This window comes from Lontra canadensis, unplaced genomic scaffold (assembly GCF_010015895.1).
Source record: "Lontra canadensis isolate GAN:19392208 unplaced genomic scaffold, GSC_riverotter_1.0 scaffold89, whole genome shotgun sequence".
Taxonomy (NCBI): domain Eukaryota; kingdom Metazoa; phylum Chordata; class Mammalia; order Carnivora; family Mustelidae; genus Lontra; species Lontra canadensis.
The window spans coordinates 2232070-2251425 of record NW_022631083.1 but is presented as its reverse complement, the minus strand read 5'-3'; the positions used below and the strand labels follow the sequence as shown (position 1 = coordinate 2251425).

At 43.0% G+C, this 19356-nt stretch overlaps 1 protein-coding gene across 1 annotated transcript in view; it reads right to left on the bottom strand.

Annotated features, from left to right (window-relative positions):
* The window catches only part of TRPM1 (transient receptor potential cation channel subfamily M member 1), an 85370-nt gene extending 67743 nt beyond the window's left edge, over positions 1–17627 (bottom strand). The window contains exons 1-6 of the mRNA XM_032835937.1: positions 17568–17627; positions 10961–11040; positions 4560–4755; positions 3040–3253; positions 2257–2381; positions 1632–1803 (exon numbers count right to left, since the gene is read on the bottom strand). Coding sequence (XP_032691828.1) covers positions 1632–1803; positions 2257–2381; positions 3040–3253; positions 4560–4755; positions 10961–11040; positions 17568–17627 — 847 coding nt within the window. The remainder of the gene's footprint in view (positions 1–1631; positions 1804–2256; positions 2382–3039; positions 3254–4559; positions 4756–10960; positions 11041–17567) is intronic.
* Positions 17628–19356: the final 1729 nt, after the last annotated feature.

Below are 19356 nucleotides of genomic sequence, written 5' to 3'. Positions count from 1 at the left end.
AGACTTCAAGAACCTGAGATTTCTGGAGAGGGAAGACAGTGGAGGTGGAGAAGCCACTGAGACACATTTGTCTTCTTGACAATTTCACCCCGGGCTGGGCAGGACAGGTCATACACTGAGCATGTTTCACCTAGTGTCCCTTGGTTGTGATGGGAGTTACTTGATGAGCATTTTAATGCATGGCAAGTAGGAGAAATGTCCTTCGTCTCATCGTTCTCAAGGCCTTCAGAGAAAATCTGCTAGCATAGGAGGAGGGAATCTAAAAATTTCAAGTGGCTGAATTCAGAGTTTTGGGTTTGCTTCCATGATGCATCTCTATAGCCAGGGACTCTTAAAAATTTTTTTGAACACGTTTGTCTTCTCCTACCAGGGTAATCTCCGTTAAGTTCATTTCAGCCAATATGCACTGAGGGTCTGCCTGGTGCCAGGCCCTGGCCAACAGATACTGGAAAAAATGGATCAAGACGATGTGGATCCTGCCTGAGATTTGCAACCCAAGCAAGTCTTGGGATTCTAGATTCTCAGGAATAGTGTAGCCAAATCACTTTATTTTCTATAAACAGTGTAAAATTGGTTCTTCTTGGTTGAGGCTGGACTCCCCGAAGCTCCAAGCTGTGAGAGATGACAACTGAGCACCCCTTTGCTGTCCCTGCCCCACTCAGAGCCCTAGGCAAAGGATGACAAAGGGAAGCCCACAAGTCACATGGACAGATGCAGTTGGGTAGCATGAAAACTTACAAGTCCGAGACAATGACAAATGTGAGAACAAAAAAATCAGTTATCAAGCAGTTTATTAATGGAGATTTGAATCTTGGAAATCCACAGTCCCCTTAGCAGGCAAACATTCTAACTGCTTGTGCCATTCCGTAGGCCCTTCATTAGCCTTGATGATGACTATTTCCAGGGCTTAGACTGGCTTTCACAAAAATCTTATCAGTAATGGTAAAAACATAATACTCTTTAAAATCTCTTCATAATATTTTGGCAGTAAGAACTGCTGGAGTATGAACATCTTCCAAGATGACACCAGTTATTTTCATTCTAACTGGTATTGTTTCATCTGGTTGTGGTTTGCTCCTTTCTCTTGAGCTTGACCTCACCATCCTCTCCTGGGCAGCAGCTCCGCTGCAAGCCATGCCATCTGGACCAGCACCGGTGGAGCCATGGGGGAGCAGATGGTCCTGCAACCGTATCTTAGTTTGGGGGATAGACCCAGAGCTACAGAGCTATTTAATGTAACGATCACACTAACCCTTACTTGATGGAAGAAATCCAACCTACATCTTGGAGTGAGAAGCTTTCTTCCTGTTCAGACATTAAGCAAATAACTATAGTAATTACAGTGGAAAACGTGGTGGGCAATGCCATCACCATGACAACCGCCGCAAGACTGTTTCTTGCACGGTCTCTCCCAGTGAACCTGGGGCAGAACATCACCACACAGCTCAGTGAGTGTGAGATTGGGTAGGTGGCCAGGGTGAGGGGGCTGGACAAGTCTGTTGATCTGTTGTTCAGTGGATCTAATGAGAATCAAGGTGAAAGCTCTCAACACCCTGGGGAAGTTTCCTTTTCAGCCCAGGTTTCACGGCAGCCGTGGCAGCCCAGCACCCATGGCCTTCGCTGAAACTTACTTGTGTTAATCTTCTGCAGAGAGATGTGCTTCTCCAGCTGCCTCCGCAGCTTCACCTCGGCACCGTATTTGCCCAGGGTGCCGTTGTCAGCCAGGATGAAGTGAGTATGCGAGTTGTTGAGCAATGAGAGCTTGCTGAGGGGGTTGGACATGGTCTGGTACACTCTCGTTACCTGGCAAAATGCACAACACAGATCAGAGCTGCAGAACTCAGACATGAAGACTAATGGGGGAAGCAGGTAGAATTCAGATGTATCCTCAAGGTTACAAGTGCATGATCCACTTAGAGAACATTGTTGGAATAATAAAATTATAGAGATAAGGGGCAGATTCACAGCTGCCAAGGGTTAAGGAGGTAGGAGGGGTGGGAAGGAATTAGGTATGGATGTTAAAGGGCAACATGAGTGATCCTAGTGGGGATGGAAATGTGCTACATCTTGTCTGTATCCATGTCAATATCCTGGGTGTGTTACTGTACCATAGTTTTGCAAGATGGTACCATTGGGGAAGGGGGGTTGGTATATGGGACCTCTATTATTTCTTGCAACTGCAGGGAATCCACAATTATCTCAAAATAAAGACTTTGATTTTAAAAAATTACCAATATCTGGGGAGGAAACACTTACATCCTTTCCAACCAGGTCTTCCTTATTTTCCACGATGCCCCATGGAGCGATTCCTATAGCACAAACCCGGCCTCTGGACTTGGAGGAGTGGTCTTTTAAGGCATCCCCTACATGGCTGATAACACCTGTAAGCAGCCATGAATCATATTTTTAGGCCCAATACCTCCCATCATACCATTAGTTATGAACTTTAGGGGTCCCTTCTCTGAGCCACTCCATTCCCTATGGAATAGGGTTGAAGCATATAGAACTTCATCATTAAAAGGAAGTACGCTGAAAGTCCAAGCTCATAATAATTAGTCATTCAGCATTAGCTCCTAGAAAAGAGAAAACAAAAACCCAAAACTAGAGCAATGGTGCATGGACTTCCTTTATAAATTTCTGGGACATAAAGAGGGAAGTAAGTGGGGGTGCCTTGGAAGTCACTGGGCGCATTTAGCTGAAGTTGAGAGTCAGACTGCCTGGCATGTCCCTAACCTCTCCCTGCCTCAGTTTCCTCTCCCATAGGACAGTGGAAAGGATTGTCAGGGGTCCTCAGTGAAAATGAGGCTTGTACAGGGCTTGGTTCAAGGAATGACATTGTGGGTGCCAGAAAAGTTGACCATTACTGCTATCATATCAAAATAACAAACAAGCTACTAGGTAAAGATTTCACTTCTGTCATAAATATTGTCTGGTTGCAATGCATTTTGTTTTTTGACCTTAATTATTCAGAAGCTCTTTGGGAAGCACCATGAGTTCTGGGTTTGTATGTTTGTTGCAACGGAATGAGGTTGTTCTTACCGGTACTGACGCCCCCGGTGAAGATCCAGGCCCCAGTGGTCATGGCGGCCTTGATCAGACCTTTCCCAAAGACCTGTTTCAGCTTGGGCTGCATCTCAAAGTTCTGGAGGCCTCCATGCACAGATATTAAGAGCTTGGGGAGTTCCAGCTGCCAGTCTTTCACCATAAGATGAAGCAGTGAATCTGGCTTGGTGTCATAGGATACTCGGATATACTGTAAAAGAGTATGTGACACTCAGGACCATTCCTGGTTTTCCTCTCGTATCACAGGGAAACAGCGTTACCACTCTTGTCCCGAGCAAAAGCTGTCTTGGCTTCCTGTTCCTCTGTATGAGTCTGTGGCCAAGTGAGGGAAGGGAACTTTGGAAGTGTTGCCAGATTTTAGCAAATAAAAATACAGGACTCTCAGTTAAATTTGAATTTCATGTGAACATTGAAAAATGTTTTATTGTAAGTATGACTTCATGCCATATTTGGGACATACTTATACTAAAAAGTTATGTGGTTCATCTGAAATTCACATAGAACTGGCTGTCCTGTGTTTTACCTGGCAAACCCTTAATCTTGAAAAAATCAATTCTAAACCTGGCTCAGCTACAACCATGGCTCCAGAGGTTGGACAGAGCAATGTTGAGGGAGCGGTCTTCTGGCCACACTGAGTGGGTGCTGAGAATGGGGATCCTGGGCCAGCCTCTGGACGTGACTTTCCCCCCAAGGAGAGGAAGAGGTTAATGGTCAGATATCTGCCTTGGCCCCTATGAACCACTTCTTTGTGTCCATGCCAACATGTAGGGTGCCATTCCAGAAGTCCCTATTTTGTACTATTTAGAATACAAATGCATTTTATTTGCACAATGACGTTGGGCCAGTGGAATAAAATGAAATTGCAAAAATGATCTGACTGGGCATGTGGGAGTATTATTCAGAATTAGCTGAAAGGAATCACAGTGCTAACGCCTCCCCTCCCTGGCAGGGCTCATCAGAAAGGCAGAGGGCACTCCCTGTTTACACACAAATGTGAAAGACCTCAGTCTTCTTGGGCCAACTGAATGCAGGCCCAGGGAGGCTGCGGTCGGACTTCAGAGGGAACCATTTCCAGACACTCCTAACCCACTTAAAGGGGGGTGGGGCTTGAAGGTCCACAGTCCTAAAAAACAAAACCAAACCCCAAACAACCCCAAAAAACAAATAGCGTAATTTCTCACTCATCACTGGAGATAGAGTGATGAGTATGGTTGCAGACTTGGGCTGGAGCATAATTTGTGGATTCACAACTCTGGTATGAATTTAGTGACACTACTTGTTTTTTTTTTTTTTTTAGAATAGCACTCAGTTTCCAAATCTCATGACTAAAAAGTTGAGTGTGCAGATATATTTCTTGCCTTTGCAATGAAATATCTAGGAAGACTGAGCCACGCTCTTGAAAGAAGACCCAGGTGTCTGCCATCTGGGGGTCTGGGAGGCTGGGCCTCTGAGGAGACTGTGGGCTCAGCAGCATCCCTTCCGAAGGCCTCTCTTACCATGGCTTTATTGGAGTATCCTCCACCCTGGAATTCAAGAGCTCCATAGGAATCTGTTGGGTAGTTCTGGGTGTGTTTGCTGACAGACCATTTTTCAGGCTGAGTCTCCACCTGTTTATTTTCCTCTTCATTATTGCCAGATGTTACACTTGGCAGAGGGGGGATGTGCTGGTTGGTGAACTGGCCACAGCAGCACCTGAAAACAAAGGTAAAACAGAGTCTTTCCATAACATTTTCCTCCTTACGATGAGTTCATCTAAACAGAAGGGTAGCATCCAAACAGGGGCAGACTGACACCTTACCTGGGGTTTGTAGGGGTAGAAATGCTCTTTATGATGGCTGTTTCCAGATAACCAACATATATCTATTTATATACCAGTCCATTTAAAACCCATCAGATGGCTGCCCTTCTTTACCGAACTTATTTAGCTCTTTCTGATGTCTTGAAAACATCAATATAGGCATCGATTGTTGGACATTCTGTGACAAAGTATAATCATGCCCTCCAGATATGGAGTTGACCTTCCAGGATTCTTCAATATTATTGAATTCTTCTGTTGCTTTGTAAAACACTTCTCTACGTAAGTCACATTGAGAATATATTTCTTTTGCTGCTTATACTTTCATTATCGTATTTAAGAATCTTTTGTTAAATCCAAAGTCATGAAGATTTGTCCCTACGTTTTTGTCTAAGAACTTTATAGCTTTAGCCCCTACATTTAGATTTTTGATACATTTTGAGCTCATTTTTATATATGGTGTGAGGTGGGGGATAACTACATTCTTTTGCATCTTGACATCCCGTTGTTTCTGTACCATGTGATGAATAGGCTGTTCCTTCTTCATTTGCTTTGGCCACCTTGCTGAAACATTGATTGTCCATAGTTGCTCGGATATGTTTGGACTCTCAATTCTATTCCATTGGTCTGTATGTCTACCCTTATGTCACTACCACACTGGCTTAATGACTGTAGCTTTGTAGTAAGTTTGGAAATCAAGTAGAGTTCTCCTACTTTGTTCTTTTTCAAATAAGGTTGTTTGGGCTATTCTGCATCCCTTGTGATTCCCTATCAACTGGCTTGTCAATTTCTGCAAAGAAGTAAGCTGTAGATCCTCTTGTGAATATTGCCATCTTAACAATATTAACCTGTTCTGACCCATGAATGCGGGCAATTTTTTTCCAATTATTTAGATCTTTGTTAATTTCTTTCAACACTGTTTTGTACTTTCAAAGTAGAGGTTTTGCACTTCTTTTGTAAGTTGATTCCTAAGTACCTTATCTTTTATTTATTTTAATTTTTTAAAAAAATTTAGGTAGGCTCTGTGTCCAGCGTGGAGCCCAAGGTGGGGCTTGAACTCACAACCCTGAGATCAAGACCCGAGCTGAGATCAAGAGTCCAAAGCTTAACCAATTCAGCCACCCAGGCACCCCAGTATCTTATTTCTTTTGATGATATTATAAATGAAATTGTTTTGCTAGTTTCATTATCCTATTGTTCATTGCAAATACATAGAAATACATATGATTTTTGTATATTGATTTTTTTTTACACTGTGACCTTACTGAACTTGCTCATAAGGTACAATAGTTTTTTTTCTTTTTAGTGATTTCTTAGGAGTTATTATATATAACATTATGTCAACAGCCAATAAAGATAGCTTTACTTCTTCCTTTCCACTACAGATGCCCTTTATTTCTTTCTCTGAATTACCTTGGCTAGGACCTCTAGTATAATTTTGAATAGAAGTGATGAGAGTGGACATCCTTGTCTTTTCTCTGATAGTAGGAGCAAAGCATCCAATCTTGCACCATTGAATATGATGTTAACCGTGGATTTTCATAGATGTCCTTTATTAGAATAAAGGAGTTCTACTCCTATTTCCTAGGACTTCTTTTTTTAAATGAAAAAAGGGGTTGGACTTTGTCAAATGTTTTTTCGTTGTCAGTTGAGATGATTGTATGACTTTTGTTATTTATTCTATTGGTGCGATGTATTGCATTAGTTGATTTTCTGGTGTGAAACCAACCTTGCATCCCTGGGATAAATCCCAGTTGATTATGGTGTATAATTCTTTTTTATATTTCTCTATATTTGGTTTGATAGTATTTGTTCAGGATTTCTGCATCTGTACTCACAGAAGATGCCGTCATATAGTTTTCCTTTCTTGTGATGTCTTTGTCTGATCTTAATATCGAGGTAGTATTGACCTCATGAAACTGAAAACTGAGTTGGGGAGTGTTATCTAATCTTCTATTTTTTGAATTTTTTAGTGAGAAATTAGTATTAATTCTTTTCTTTTTTAAAAAAATTTTTATTTTTTTTTCAGTGTTCCAAAATTCACTGTTTACGCACCACACCCAGTGCTCCATGCAATACGTGCCCTCCTTAATACTCACCACCAGGCTCACCCAGCCCCCCCTCCAAAACCCTCAGTTTGTTTCTCAGAGTCCAAGGTCTCTCATGGTTTTTCTCCCCCTCCAATTTCCCTCCACTCACTTCTCCTTTCCATCTCCCAATGTCTTCCGTGTTATTCCTTATGCTCCACAAGTAAGTGAAACCATATGATAATTGACGCTCTCTGCTTGACTTATTTCCCTCAGCATAATCTCCTCCAGTCCTGTCCATGTTGCTACAAAAGTTGGGTATTCATCCTTTCTGATGGAGGCATAATACTCCATTGTATATATAGAGCATATCTTCCTTATCCATTCGTCCGTTGAAGGGCATCTTGGTTCTTTCCACAGTTTGGTGACTGTGGCCATTGCTGCTATGAACATTGGGATACATATGGCCCTTCTTTTCACTCCATCTGTATCTTTGGGGTAAATACCCTGTAGCACAATTGCAGGATCAAGGGTAGCCCTATTTTTAAATTTTTAAGGCATCTCCACACTGTTTTCCAAAGTGGCTGCACCAACTTGCATCCCCACCAACAGTGTAAGAAGGTTCCCCTTTCTCCACATCCTCTCCAACACTTGTTGTTTACTGTCCTGTTGACTTTGACCATTCTAACTGGTGTAGGGTGGTTTCTCAATGTGGTTTTGATTTGATTCTCCCTGATGGCTAATGGTGATTAACATTTTTTCATGTGTCTGTTAGCCATTTGTATGTCTTCTTTGGAGAAGTGTCTGTTCACATCTTCTGCCCATTTTTTTGATGTGATTATCTGTTTTTTGAGTGTTGAGTTTGAGGAGTTCTTTATAGATCCTGGATATCAGTCCTTTGTCTGTAGTGTCATTTACGAGTATCCTCTCCCATTCCATGGGTTGCCTCTTTGTTTTGTTGACTGTTTCCTTTGCTGTGCAGAAGCTTTGATTTTGATAAAGTCCCCAAAGTTCATTTTCTCTTTTGTTTCCTTTGCCTTGGGAGACATATCTTGAAAGAAATTGCTATGGCCGATGTTGAAGAGGTTACTGCCTATGTTAAATATTTGGTAAAAGTCATCATAAAATTTTTTTAAAGAGATTTTATTTATTTGTTTGACAGAGGGGTGGAGAGAGAGAGCATAAGTAGGCAGAGCAGCAGGCAAAGGGAGAGGGAGAAGCAGACTCCCCACCAAGCAGGGAGCCCAATGTGGGACTCCATCCCAGGACCCTGAGATCATGAGCCTAGCCGAAGGCAGCCACTTAACCGACTGAGCCACCCAGGCGCCCCACTTTGTGGGTAATTTTTGATACTAATCCTATGTCTTCATTTCTTTCTTTTTTTTTAAGATTTTATTTTATTTATTTGACAGACAGAGATCATAAGTAGGCAGAGAAGCAGGCAGAGAGAGGAGGAAGCAGGCTCCCTGCTGAGCAGAGATCCTGATTCAGGACTCGATTCCAGGACCCTGGAATCATGACCTGAGCCGAAGGCAGAGGCTTTAACCCCCTAAGCCACCCAGATGCCCCCTATGCCTTCATTTCTTATAGGTCTATTCAGATTGTGTTATTCTTCTTGAATTAGTCTGGAAGTTTGTGTCTTTCTTGGAATTTGATAGTAAGATTGGTAAGTAATGCCCTTTTATTTCTGATTCTAGTAATTTGAATTTGTTCTCTTTGTTTCTTCATTGAGTTAATTAAAGGTTTGTGAATTCTGTTGATCTTTTCCAAGAACTACCTTTTGATTTCATTGATTTTTCTCTATTGTTTCAAAGTTTTCTATTTTTTTAACTTCCATTTTATTCTTTATCATTTCCTTCTGCTTCCCTAAGATTTAGTTTGCTCCTACTAAGCCCAGAGGGGGAAGGGGTGGAGCTCTCTTGGTTCAAATACCAGACTGTAGCCCTTCTTACTGAATTTTTGTTGGTGTTTTTGAATAGATATTTCTTTATTTCCTATTGCCCTTTGGGACCATTTCCAGGGACTGTTAAATGGTTGTTTATTCATTCCAGGTTTTTGTTTCTTTGTTTTTTTTTTTTTTTTTTTTTTTTTTCAGGGTGCAATTTTTTTTATTTGTTTGCCTCATGGAAGAGTGGAAGCAGGTTTTCAGGAGGAAGTGAGACATATTTTCCTCACAGGGTAGCTCCCTGAAATGTTTGTGGAATTTTGCCAAAAAATATTAAGGCTCAGTTAAAACCCAGCATGAGTTGTTCCAACTCTGAGGATTCCGTGTTTTGGGTTCTAGTTTGAATCCTTTGAAAAGACATATAAACCTTTCAGTTTTAACTGCAAAATGAGGGAAACAAAGCACTTTTTTCCTCATAGATGTTTAAAAACAATCTGAGGGGTTTGAAGTGGCGGGGGGGTGGGAGGTTGGGGGAACCAGGTGGTGGGTATTAGCGAGGGCACAGATTGCATGGAACACTGGGTGTGGTACAAAAACAATGAATACTGTTATGCTGAAAATAAATAAATTAAAAAAAAGAATTAAAAAAAGAATTAAAAAAAAGAATATAAAAAAGTAACTCAGAAAAATTAAACCAAAATATCCAATAAACATATTAACTAACTAAAAATAGCCAAAGATATTTGATCAAAGAAATACAAATATGAGCTATCTTTTCCCACTGATTTCTAAATTCTAAATTTTTCCAACAGTATTTGTATATTAGTAAAAATGTTATTTTGTGTATAAATCTTATAGGCCCTCTGAAAGAAATTATGCAAAATGTATCAGAAGTCTTTAAAAAGTGAATATGTTATGACCTACCAATTCTATGTCAAGAAATTGATTCAAAGGAATTAATCAAACAGGTATGTGAAGTGTGTAAAAATTATGAACAAAGTTATTTACTACGACACTGTTAATAAAACCAAACTTGGAGACATTCTGCATATTTACCAAGATTAGTTAAAAATGTAACAGAACACTATGCAGCCATTAAAAATATAATTTGTTGCCTAGGAAACATATATGAGATGATATATTAAGTGAGAGATATGGTATCTTTTTTTTTTTTTAAGCCCGTGCTAGAGAATGCATCCAACTCACAGAAGAGTCTCATGTGTGAGTCCCTGAGGCCCTTTCTGCTTCTTCTGCTGCCCAGCCACTTGACTGTGTGGGGCATTGCAATGCCAGGAAGGCTGGCATAGGTAGTTTCCTTCAAGGAGGGTCCAGGTGTCACTAAAATAAAGAGGGAAATTTATGTGCAACAGAAGGAAGACTTTTGTGATCTTTGGCATTGTCCCTTACAGCATATTTCTTGCCCTTGGGTTTAAGCAGGAAGAAAAATCTATGCGATGGTGGTGGAAAGGACAGGCTTGGGGACATGACAGGGCTAGGGTTGTATGTGTCAGATTTGAACTATGTGATCTCTGAGAGTCTGTGCACTCTTTGTCAGTGATCCTACCTGCATGGGTTTCATATTGGGTGAACATATGGGTAAAACATCCCCCTCTGGCTCTCCAAACTCATAGCTATTGTCCTCAGAGATGGGAAGGTTTGGCTAAATTCATCTCCAGTCACTTTCACAGCTTTAGAAGACCTACTGCTTAATTTATAACAGACTCATTTCCATGTAAGTGAATGAAATTGACATTTTGTGTACAAAGTCTGCCTTTACACAGAGTTACATCTAGTTCAATTAACAGCTCAGAACTTTCCTGTGGTGGAAGTACTTGTTTATCTAAATAACATGAATCTCTAACAAAAGGCCGTGAAGTTACCCTGGAAATCTGTCTAAAGCTATCAGCATCTTGCTCTCCCTAAGACTAGGAGGAACACTGTCAGCCCATCTGGTTATGAGAGCTCACGTTAGATTAGGATGAGTGCCGGACAGCAATCTTTCCTGCATCTTAACAGAGAAGCTTCTTAGCTGAAGTATTCCATGATTAATGCCTCCCATGGGGAATGGATTCTGACCATTATTCTTGCATCGTACCCACCCCCCCAACTTCACAAACACAAGAATAGTTGCTGGCACCTGGTAGACAAGTGCTGGTTTGGATAATGTCTTAGTTGTGACTTCCAATTTACCTGCTAGGGTCTTTAGTGCTGGGAATTACAAAGACACATTCTCTTTTGCAAAAGGTTTTTTCTATCCAAGCTTTCTGTCCCTGGAAGAGAAAGAAATGAAAATTAGATTGATATCATCCCAAAGTCTAGTCGGATTTCTCTCTTACTTTTATAAAACCACAGTGCCACTAACAGAAGTCTGCCCAAAACATCTGCATAGATGGTGGAGGCAGCTCTTCAAGGATCTTAGCTTTGGTTCCTTTTCAGAGAAATGGCTTGGAAGTATGTATTCATGGTTTCTGTAGGGTTGCAAAAAGTAATCTTTGCATGCAAATCAGTCTGCAAAGGGGGTATGATGCCACCCTGTAAGCCAGCGCCTGGACAAGCCCTGGTGTGAATGTGAGTTACTGGAGAAGCCAACCAACCAAGTCTACAAGACTCTGGTCAAGATTTTGTTTTGCTGTCAAGAACGTCATCTTCTGTGGGCTTCTAGGCACCCACACACCATAGTAATTTTACAAGTGGGCTCTCTGGTGCTCAGATTCACTGCATGTTATTTTTATAATTGAAAATATTAAAAGTTGTAAGGAAATGGACACTCATATAACACAGTTGCTGCCGCTGGAAGTTGGTACAATGTCTGTCAAGGGCAATTTGGCAATAATATCAAAATTGCAAAGCAGATACCTCTGGACATGTCAGTATTTTACTCTACCAATATGCCTGAACACATGCAAAATGCACACTATGCATCCACTATTTATAATATCCAAAGACTGGACATCACCTACTATCTTCCAGTAGGAGATTGTTACCTGTGTTATGGAAGAGTCGTTCATGGAATTCTCTGTGGCTATTAAAAAAAATAAGACTTTGCTGTGTCAACAGGGAAAGATCACTGAGCTATAGTAAGTGAAAAAGCAAGACATGGAATAATCTCTAGGGTATTGTCATTCTGTTACACAAGAAATATGTATATGGAAATACTCTTGCTTGAAGGTAGACGCGATATACTAGGAAGAGTTCACAAGAAGCAGCTAACACTGGTTGCTCCGGGAGGTGGGTGGATCCAGAAACCTGGGGGACATGGCGAAGAGGAGACACTCACAAATGGAGTGCTCTTTTAAATTCTTGAAAAATATTTTATTTTTATTTTATTTTTACTTTTTTTTAAAAGATTTTATTCTTTCATTTGACAGAGATCACAAGTAGGCAGAGAGGCAGGCAGAGAGAGAGGGAGAAGCAGACTCTCCACTGAGCAGAGAGCCCAATGCGGGCCTCCATCCCAGGACCCTGGGACCATGACCCGAGCCAAAGGCAGAGTCTTTAAACCATGGAGTCACCCAGGTGCCCCAAAAAGATTTTATTTTTTAACAGCCGTTTTAGCATTATAACAAAATTGAAATGGAGGTAGAGAGAGTTCCCATATACTCCCTGTTCCCACACATGCATAGCCTCTGTCATTATCAGCACTGTCCATCAAGAGTGGTACGTGGTTTACCAAGGTTGAACCTACACTGACATTTCATAATTATCCAAAGCCCATAGTTTACTGTAGGATTCACTCTTGGTGTCGTATACCCTATGGATTTGACAAATGTATAATGACACGTAGCCACCATCACACTATCACACAGAGCAGTTTCACTGCCCTAAACATCCTCTGTGCTCTGTTTTTCATCCCTTCCTCCCCCCTACCCAAGACCCTGGTAACCACTCATCTTTTTACTGTCTTCACAGTTTTGCCCTTTCCAGAATGTGATACAGTTTGAATCCTATCTATGTAGCCTTTTCAGATTGGCCTCGTTCACTTACTAACATGCATTTAAGATTCCTGTATGCCTTTCTGTGGCTTGATAGCTCACTTATTTTTCATGCTGAGGAAGATTTTATTGTCTGGATGAGCCACCATTCACTGGAGCCGTTGGCTTCTGAGCTTTGGCAAATATGAATAAAGATGCAATAAACACATATGTGCAGGTTTTTGGCTGGGCTTAAGTTTTTCCTTTTAAAATGTTGGGATTTTTTCCCCTTAAAAATTTTTGGATTTCATCAAGATAAAAGGCTTCTGCACAGTAAAGGAAACAGTCAACAAAACAAAGAGGCAACCCATGGAATGGGAGAGGATACTCATAAATGACACTACAGACAAAGGACTAATATCTAAGATCTATAAAGAACTCCCCAAATTCAACACTCAAAAAACAGATAATCACATCAAAAATGGGCAGAAGACATGAACAGACACTTCTCCAAAGAAGACATACAAATGGCTAACAGACACATGAAAAAAATGTTCATCATCATTAGCCATCAGGGAGATTCAAATCAAAACCACATCAAGATACCACCCTGCACCAGTTAGAATGGTCAAAGTCAACAGGACAGTAAACAACAAGTGTTGGAGAGGATGTGGAGAAAGGGGAACCTTCTTACACTGTTGGTGGGGATGCAAGTTGGTGCAGCCACTTTGGAAAACAATGTGGAGGTTCCTTAAGAAATTAAAAATAAAGCTACCCTATGACCCTGCAATTGCGCTACAGGGTATTTACCCCAAAGATATAGATGGAGTGAAAAGAAGGGCCATCTGTACCCCAGTGTTCATAGCAGCAATGGCCACAGTCACCAAACTGTGGAAAGAACCAAGATGCCATTCAACACACGCATGGATAAAGAAGATATGCTCCATATATACAATGGAGTATTATGCCTCCATCAGAAAGGATGAATACCCGACTTTTGTATCAACATGGACGGGACTGGAAGAAATTATGCTGAGGGAAATAAGTCAATCAGAGAGCGTCAATTATCATAGAGTTTCACTTACTTGTGAAGCATAAGGAATAACATGGAGGACATTAGGAGAAGGAAAGGAAAAGTGCATTGGGGGAAATTGGAAGGGGAGATGAAGCATGAGAGACTGTGGACTCTGAGAAACAAAGTGAGGGTTTTGGAGGGGAGGGGGATGGAGGGTTAGGTGAGCCTGGTGGTGGGTATTAAGGAGGGCACGTTATTGCATGGAGCAGTGGGTGTGGTGCATAAACAATGAATCTTGGAACAGTGAATAAATAAAATAAAATTTAAAAAGAAATATGAGAAATCCCATCATAAAATCATAAAAAATTTAATTACATAAATGTATAAACTATTTAAAAATAGAAAAAGTTTGCCTGTAATGCAAAAGTAAAATAAAACAAGTTTTTAAGAAGAGAAAAGCCCTAAGTACTGTCATTTTTCATTTGCCAACCTCTTATTCCTCTACGTCCATTTGTTGAACATGTGTTTTGTACAAGGTGCTATGCTGAGTTCTTGGGGACTTCCAGGGCAGGCTGGGTCACCAGCCCCCAGCAGTGCTATACTGTGTGGCGCCTGCACGCACTGAAGGATGTTGGCAGCACGGGGTGGCTTTCTGGAGCCGAGGGAGGCAGGATGCAAACCTGTCTTCTTTATCGGGGAGCCAGCATCATTCTCTGTATCTCCCTTAGGCCTGGCTCAATGCGAGTTGTGCTATTTGTGTATGTGTTTGTGTGTGCTTGTGTGATGTGTTCATGCGTGTATAGGATGTATGTGTGGTGTATGAGTGTGGAGTTTATGGGATATAGGTATGTGTGTGGTGTGATGTGTGCACATGTGTGGTAGCATGTGTGTGAGTGGGTGTGATATGTGTGGTGCGTATACGTGTGTGATGTGCGCAATGTAGGTGGTGTGTGTCATGCGTGTGGCATGTGTGCTATGTGGCATGTGGTGTGTATGTTACATGACTGTGTCTCCGATGTTGGGTCGGCAGGCACAGGGGAATGCAGCCACCTAGCTTGTGAAACCTGGACATCCTGAGCCAGACCTTGGAGAAACCATGGAAGCCAGAGCCTCATGTTCTTGGCCACTGTCCCACAGTCTCCAGGGAGCGTCGCAGTGTGACTGTGACCTGAAGGTCTGGTGGCCCTCACCCACCTGGGCAGCAATGCTGATTTAGGGGTTCCCTCGTGTCCATGGATGTCACCTCCTCAGAGGGGGCCAACAACACCCACGTGTCACAGAGGCTCTCCCCAGTGAGGTCAAGTCAGGACGCAATGCCCCTTTTGTTGCTCTGCAGAGTCCTGGGCCCAGTCTTAGGCATGCAGAGACAGTCTGATCGGGGTTTTCATCCTTCTGGATGGACCCATGGGGCCCCAAGCCTTTCTGGGAAGATTGTAGAGTAAGCCGGTCACTTGGTTTCTTTTTGAATAACAGGAAGGATTATAATTCAAAAACTTCCCTCGGGGCCTTCAAAAAAGCAACGCTGTATACCTTTCTCCCCAAATAATGTAATGACTGCTTGAAAACCACAGCCAGTAAGGGGGAAGTGGCCACATCAGCTCAGGGGAGAAAGCTCGGGGTGGCAAGCCCTGTCCCCAACCCTTCTCATGTGGAATGCTCTAATAATCCAGTGTGGAATAGCTAAGCAGAACATTTGCTGTCTGGAGAGAAAATATGCTTCCCTTTTGCCTGTCCTTCCTCACTTCCCAGAGAAGGTGGGAGGGCACTCCCCGCCCCCACCCCCTACCACCTTTGAAATAAAGTCATGGTATTTGGACTATATGCCTTCAATTAAAGACAATAAGTGTTCTAACAAATACTGAATTCCCATGAGTAAGCTAGCTTTTCACAGAGACATAGGATAGCAATTCTGAAATTTCTTTCTGTGTATTCAAGGACAGAGCAAAGAAATCCATACATTGTGTAGAAGAGGAGCTGGATTTCTCACTATTGGAGGATTACAAACGTGGAAGGTGGGGAAGGTTAGAACAAATCCCTGTAGTAGCAGATTGAAATTGAAATGATCAGTATGAACCCATGGTTTGTAATGTGTAGAGAGAGAAAAATTTATATAGATATAGGTATATGTCCCTTTCTACACACACACACACACACACGATGAGTATATATAACATATTGTACTAGTTACCTATTGCTTAATATAACACATTGATCCCAAACTTAGTAGCTTAAAACAATAAAATTTATTATCCCACAGTTTCTGTGGACCAGGAATTAGAGGAGGCTTAGCTGGGTGCTTCTGACTCCGTCTCTCTCGAGGATTCAATCAAGCCAGGGGTTGGGGTTGTAGTCTCATCTGAAGGAAATCCACTAGGGAGGACCCATGCCCAGCTCCCCGCTGTGGTTGTTGGGAATACTCAGTTCCTTTCCAGGTCTGTGGGCCCAGCACCTCACTCGGTTTCTTGCCCTGTGAGCATCTCCACAGGGTGCTCACAACATGGCAGGTGACCTCCATCAGAGGGGGAAGCATAAAAGTCACACAAGACAAAAGTCACAGTCTCTCTATAACCTCACATTTGAAGTGATATCTCATCACTTTTGCCGTATTCCGTGCATTGGAAGAGAGTCACCTAGTCTTACTCCCCACACTCAGATGGAGAGGATTACTGTAGTGTAAGTGGACATTAAACTTTTTCTATTCTAACGTGAGTGCCTGACATGAAGCCTTTGAGTGCTGAGGCACCCATGCCAAAGACATCCAGTTCCAGTGAACATATTGCAGGTGTGTGACACAGCTACTAGCAAAACAACCAAATAAAGAACCAGGCTTCCCCCCACTCACGAAGCTCCCTCTTTCAGAAAGCCCTGGGTGACCTTGATACCTGACCATTGCCCTTCCTGTGCCCTCGTTCTTGCTCTCATGCTTGAAATTAGCCATACAGAGTAAACCCTCAAAACCCCAGACCCTCCCCCCCACCTTTGCACCCTAATAGAGGTAGAGTTCTAGGTCTGCACTCTATCTCTAGCCGTGACCTCGCTGTGTGGTCCTTGGGTGTGCCATATACCCTCCAGGCTTGTGAGTGATAAATCTCGTTCCTCAAAGTTTCCTGCTTGTTTTCGCTGAAGTGCATCGTGCAATCATGATAAGATGGACAAGGGCTGGTCCAGCACAACATTTGTCCCATGAAGGGAATGCCTGTGTGTGCTTGCCCTGAGTAACACAGGCCCTGGCAAGTGCCTCAGGTATTCTTAGTCAGGAATGGGACCAACACAACAATTCCAAAGGCATGAATATCAGGATACCACAAATATTGGAGGAATGCTAAAAGTCGTGGGTAAAAGTTTGAAGATTTAACAGGGCACTTACATAATCTCATACTATCTCTCCCAGGTATTTGCTAACGACAAAGAGGAAATTAATGGTTTGACATTGGAGAAATCTGGCAAATACCCCTGAAAACCAAGTGAGCATCACCAGTAATGGAACGAATATTCGTCATGAACCTCCTGATAAAATGCACGGAGAATAAAGATGCCAAAAATACATAACCTGTATCTAATCAGGAGGAAACCTCAGACAACCTAAACTGAGAGGCATCCTACAAAATAACTGACCAATACTCTGCAAAAATATCAAGGCCATGAAAGATAAGGAAAGACTGGGAATAGTTTTAGGGACTATAGTCACATGACCATGGAATGCCCTCCCATCTCTGAGCCATGCTGTCTTGGTCCCGCCCCTCGCAGCCCATCCCCCCACCCCTCTAGGTCCCACCCACTGCTAGGTTCTGCCCTCTCTGCCTGTCCTCCCTCTCAGCCCACCTTTCGTAACCAACCAGCCAGCGGGCACTTCCAGGAAGCCTGTGCCTACGCAGTTGGCAATCAGAAAACCAATGTCCAGTTCCTGGAGGATGAGGCTCGGGTCCCACATCATCAAAAGAGGAAATGCCACCTGCCCCACAGGAATTAATATGCTGAGGTGGATGAAGGACTTGGAAAGCAGTAATGTGCCTCTCGTTTTTATTAATGTCTGCTCTGTCTCAGGCAGCATTTAAATTCCTCCATCACAGAGTCCTTCCCCTCCCCAGCATATCCTTTGCAAGCAGGTGCAGGACATCTGTGACCCCAAGGGAGCACTGGCTTGCACATTACCCGGCAAACTCGGGACCTTTTCAGAGTGCCAAGCCCCAGGCCTTGTTTGTAACCCTGGACAAGAGAAGCAGCTGGCATCCTCCAAACTCAATCCCTTATCCCTCTGCTTCACCAAAAATCCTTTTTTTCCCTTCTAATGAATAAGCTAGCATATGACTAACATACTTTCCCTGGGGGGAAACAGTGCTTTGCTTGAAGTATTAACTACTTATTTTTTTAAACTTTAGTCCTGAAGAACATTTTTGTTCAAAATTCTAAGTTACAGCTGGGTCTCCAGAAATGTTCTAGAATCTTCTGAGGGCAAACAAAAGGCACAAGAACCATTCTTTGAGCACAATCTTTCACACTGTTTCAGTCTCTGCTCAAAGGTACCCTCTTCAGGGAGGCTCTCTGACTCCCCATCCCATCCCCAAGCCCTGCTCCCTGTCCTTCATACACTTTATCCCACTCTCTTCCCTTCTCCCTCTCCTGAAACCCTGTTCTGTTCTCTGCTTTATCCCCCGCGCCTCCGGGAGTGCCTGGCAGAGAGGAGGTGCTCAGTACCCTGCAATGACTAAACGAGTCAGTAAACCGCCCAGATGGAACACTGCCAGGGCTGTTCAGCACTTATCAACACTGCCTACCGCAGCCTTGGCCCCTGAGCCCAGGCTCCCCCAGCGAGGTGCACACGGAACAGAAGGGAGGAAACCCAGGTCACCTGAGGAGAGTCTCTGCTCACCGTGGGGGAGGAGCTCAGCCTCCTGGGTGGCTGCACAGCACTGATGCAGGTGAAAGGCAAAGGGTGGAGGACCCCTTTGTCAAACATTCCTCCTTCCCCTCCAGCCTCTGCTACCAGGGCTGAGACTGCCAACGTAACCACACAGAGCCAGGGAATCTTGCGCAGCACGTCATTTGAGACAGAAGGAGAGCAGAGCCCCTTATGGTTCATTTGTAAACCCTTCAGGTACCCCCATTAGGTTAGATATTGTCCACTCATCCGAAATATTCCCGCCCATCATGAATGGTTATTTTAAACGTTTTAGGGCAAGATCATAGGAACATGGACACTGTGAATTAAAACCTGGCCTGAGAGAGTGCACTCTCACTGGACAGTCTGTCTGCGAGGTGGAATGAGGGGACACGGAGATGGTGCCACCGTCATGCTCCCCAAGCCCTATGAGCGGTGACTTTTTTCATCTCTGAGATGGAAACTGGATTGCATAGTTTGAGCCTCACCTGGGATAACACTTGTACAGTATCTGGGAGATACTAGTTTTTGTTTTTAAGATTTATTTATTTGAGACAAAGAGAGAGAGAGAGAGAGAGAGAACATGTGAGCATGTGGGGGGAGGGGCAGAGGGAGAGGGAGAAGCAGATCCCCTACTGACCACAGAGCCCAATGTGGGGCTTGATCCCAGGGCCCTGGGATCATGATCTGAGCTGAAGACAGATACTTAACCATCTGAGCCACCCAGGTACCCCAGGGAGGTACTAGATTTAAAGAGAAAACAAGGTCATTGTTTTTATCA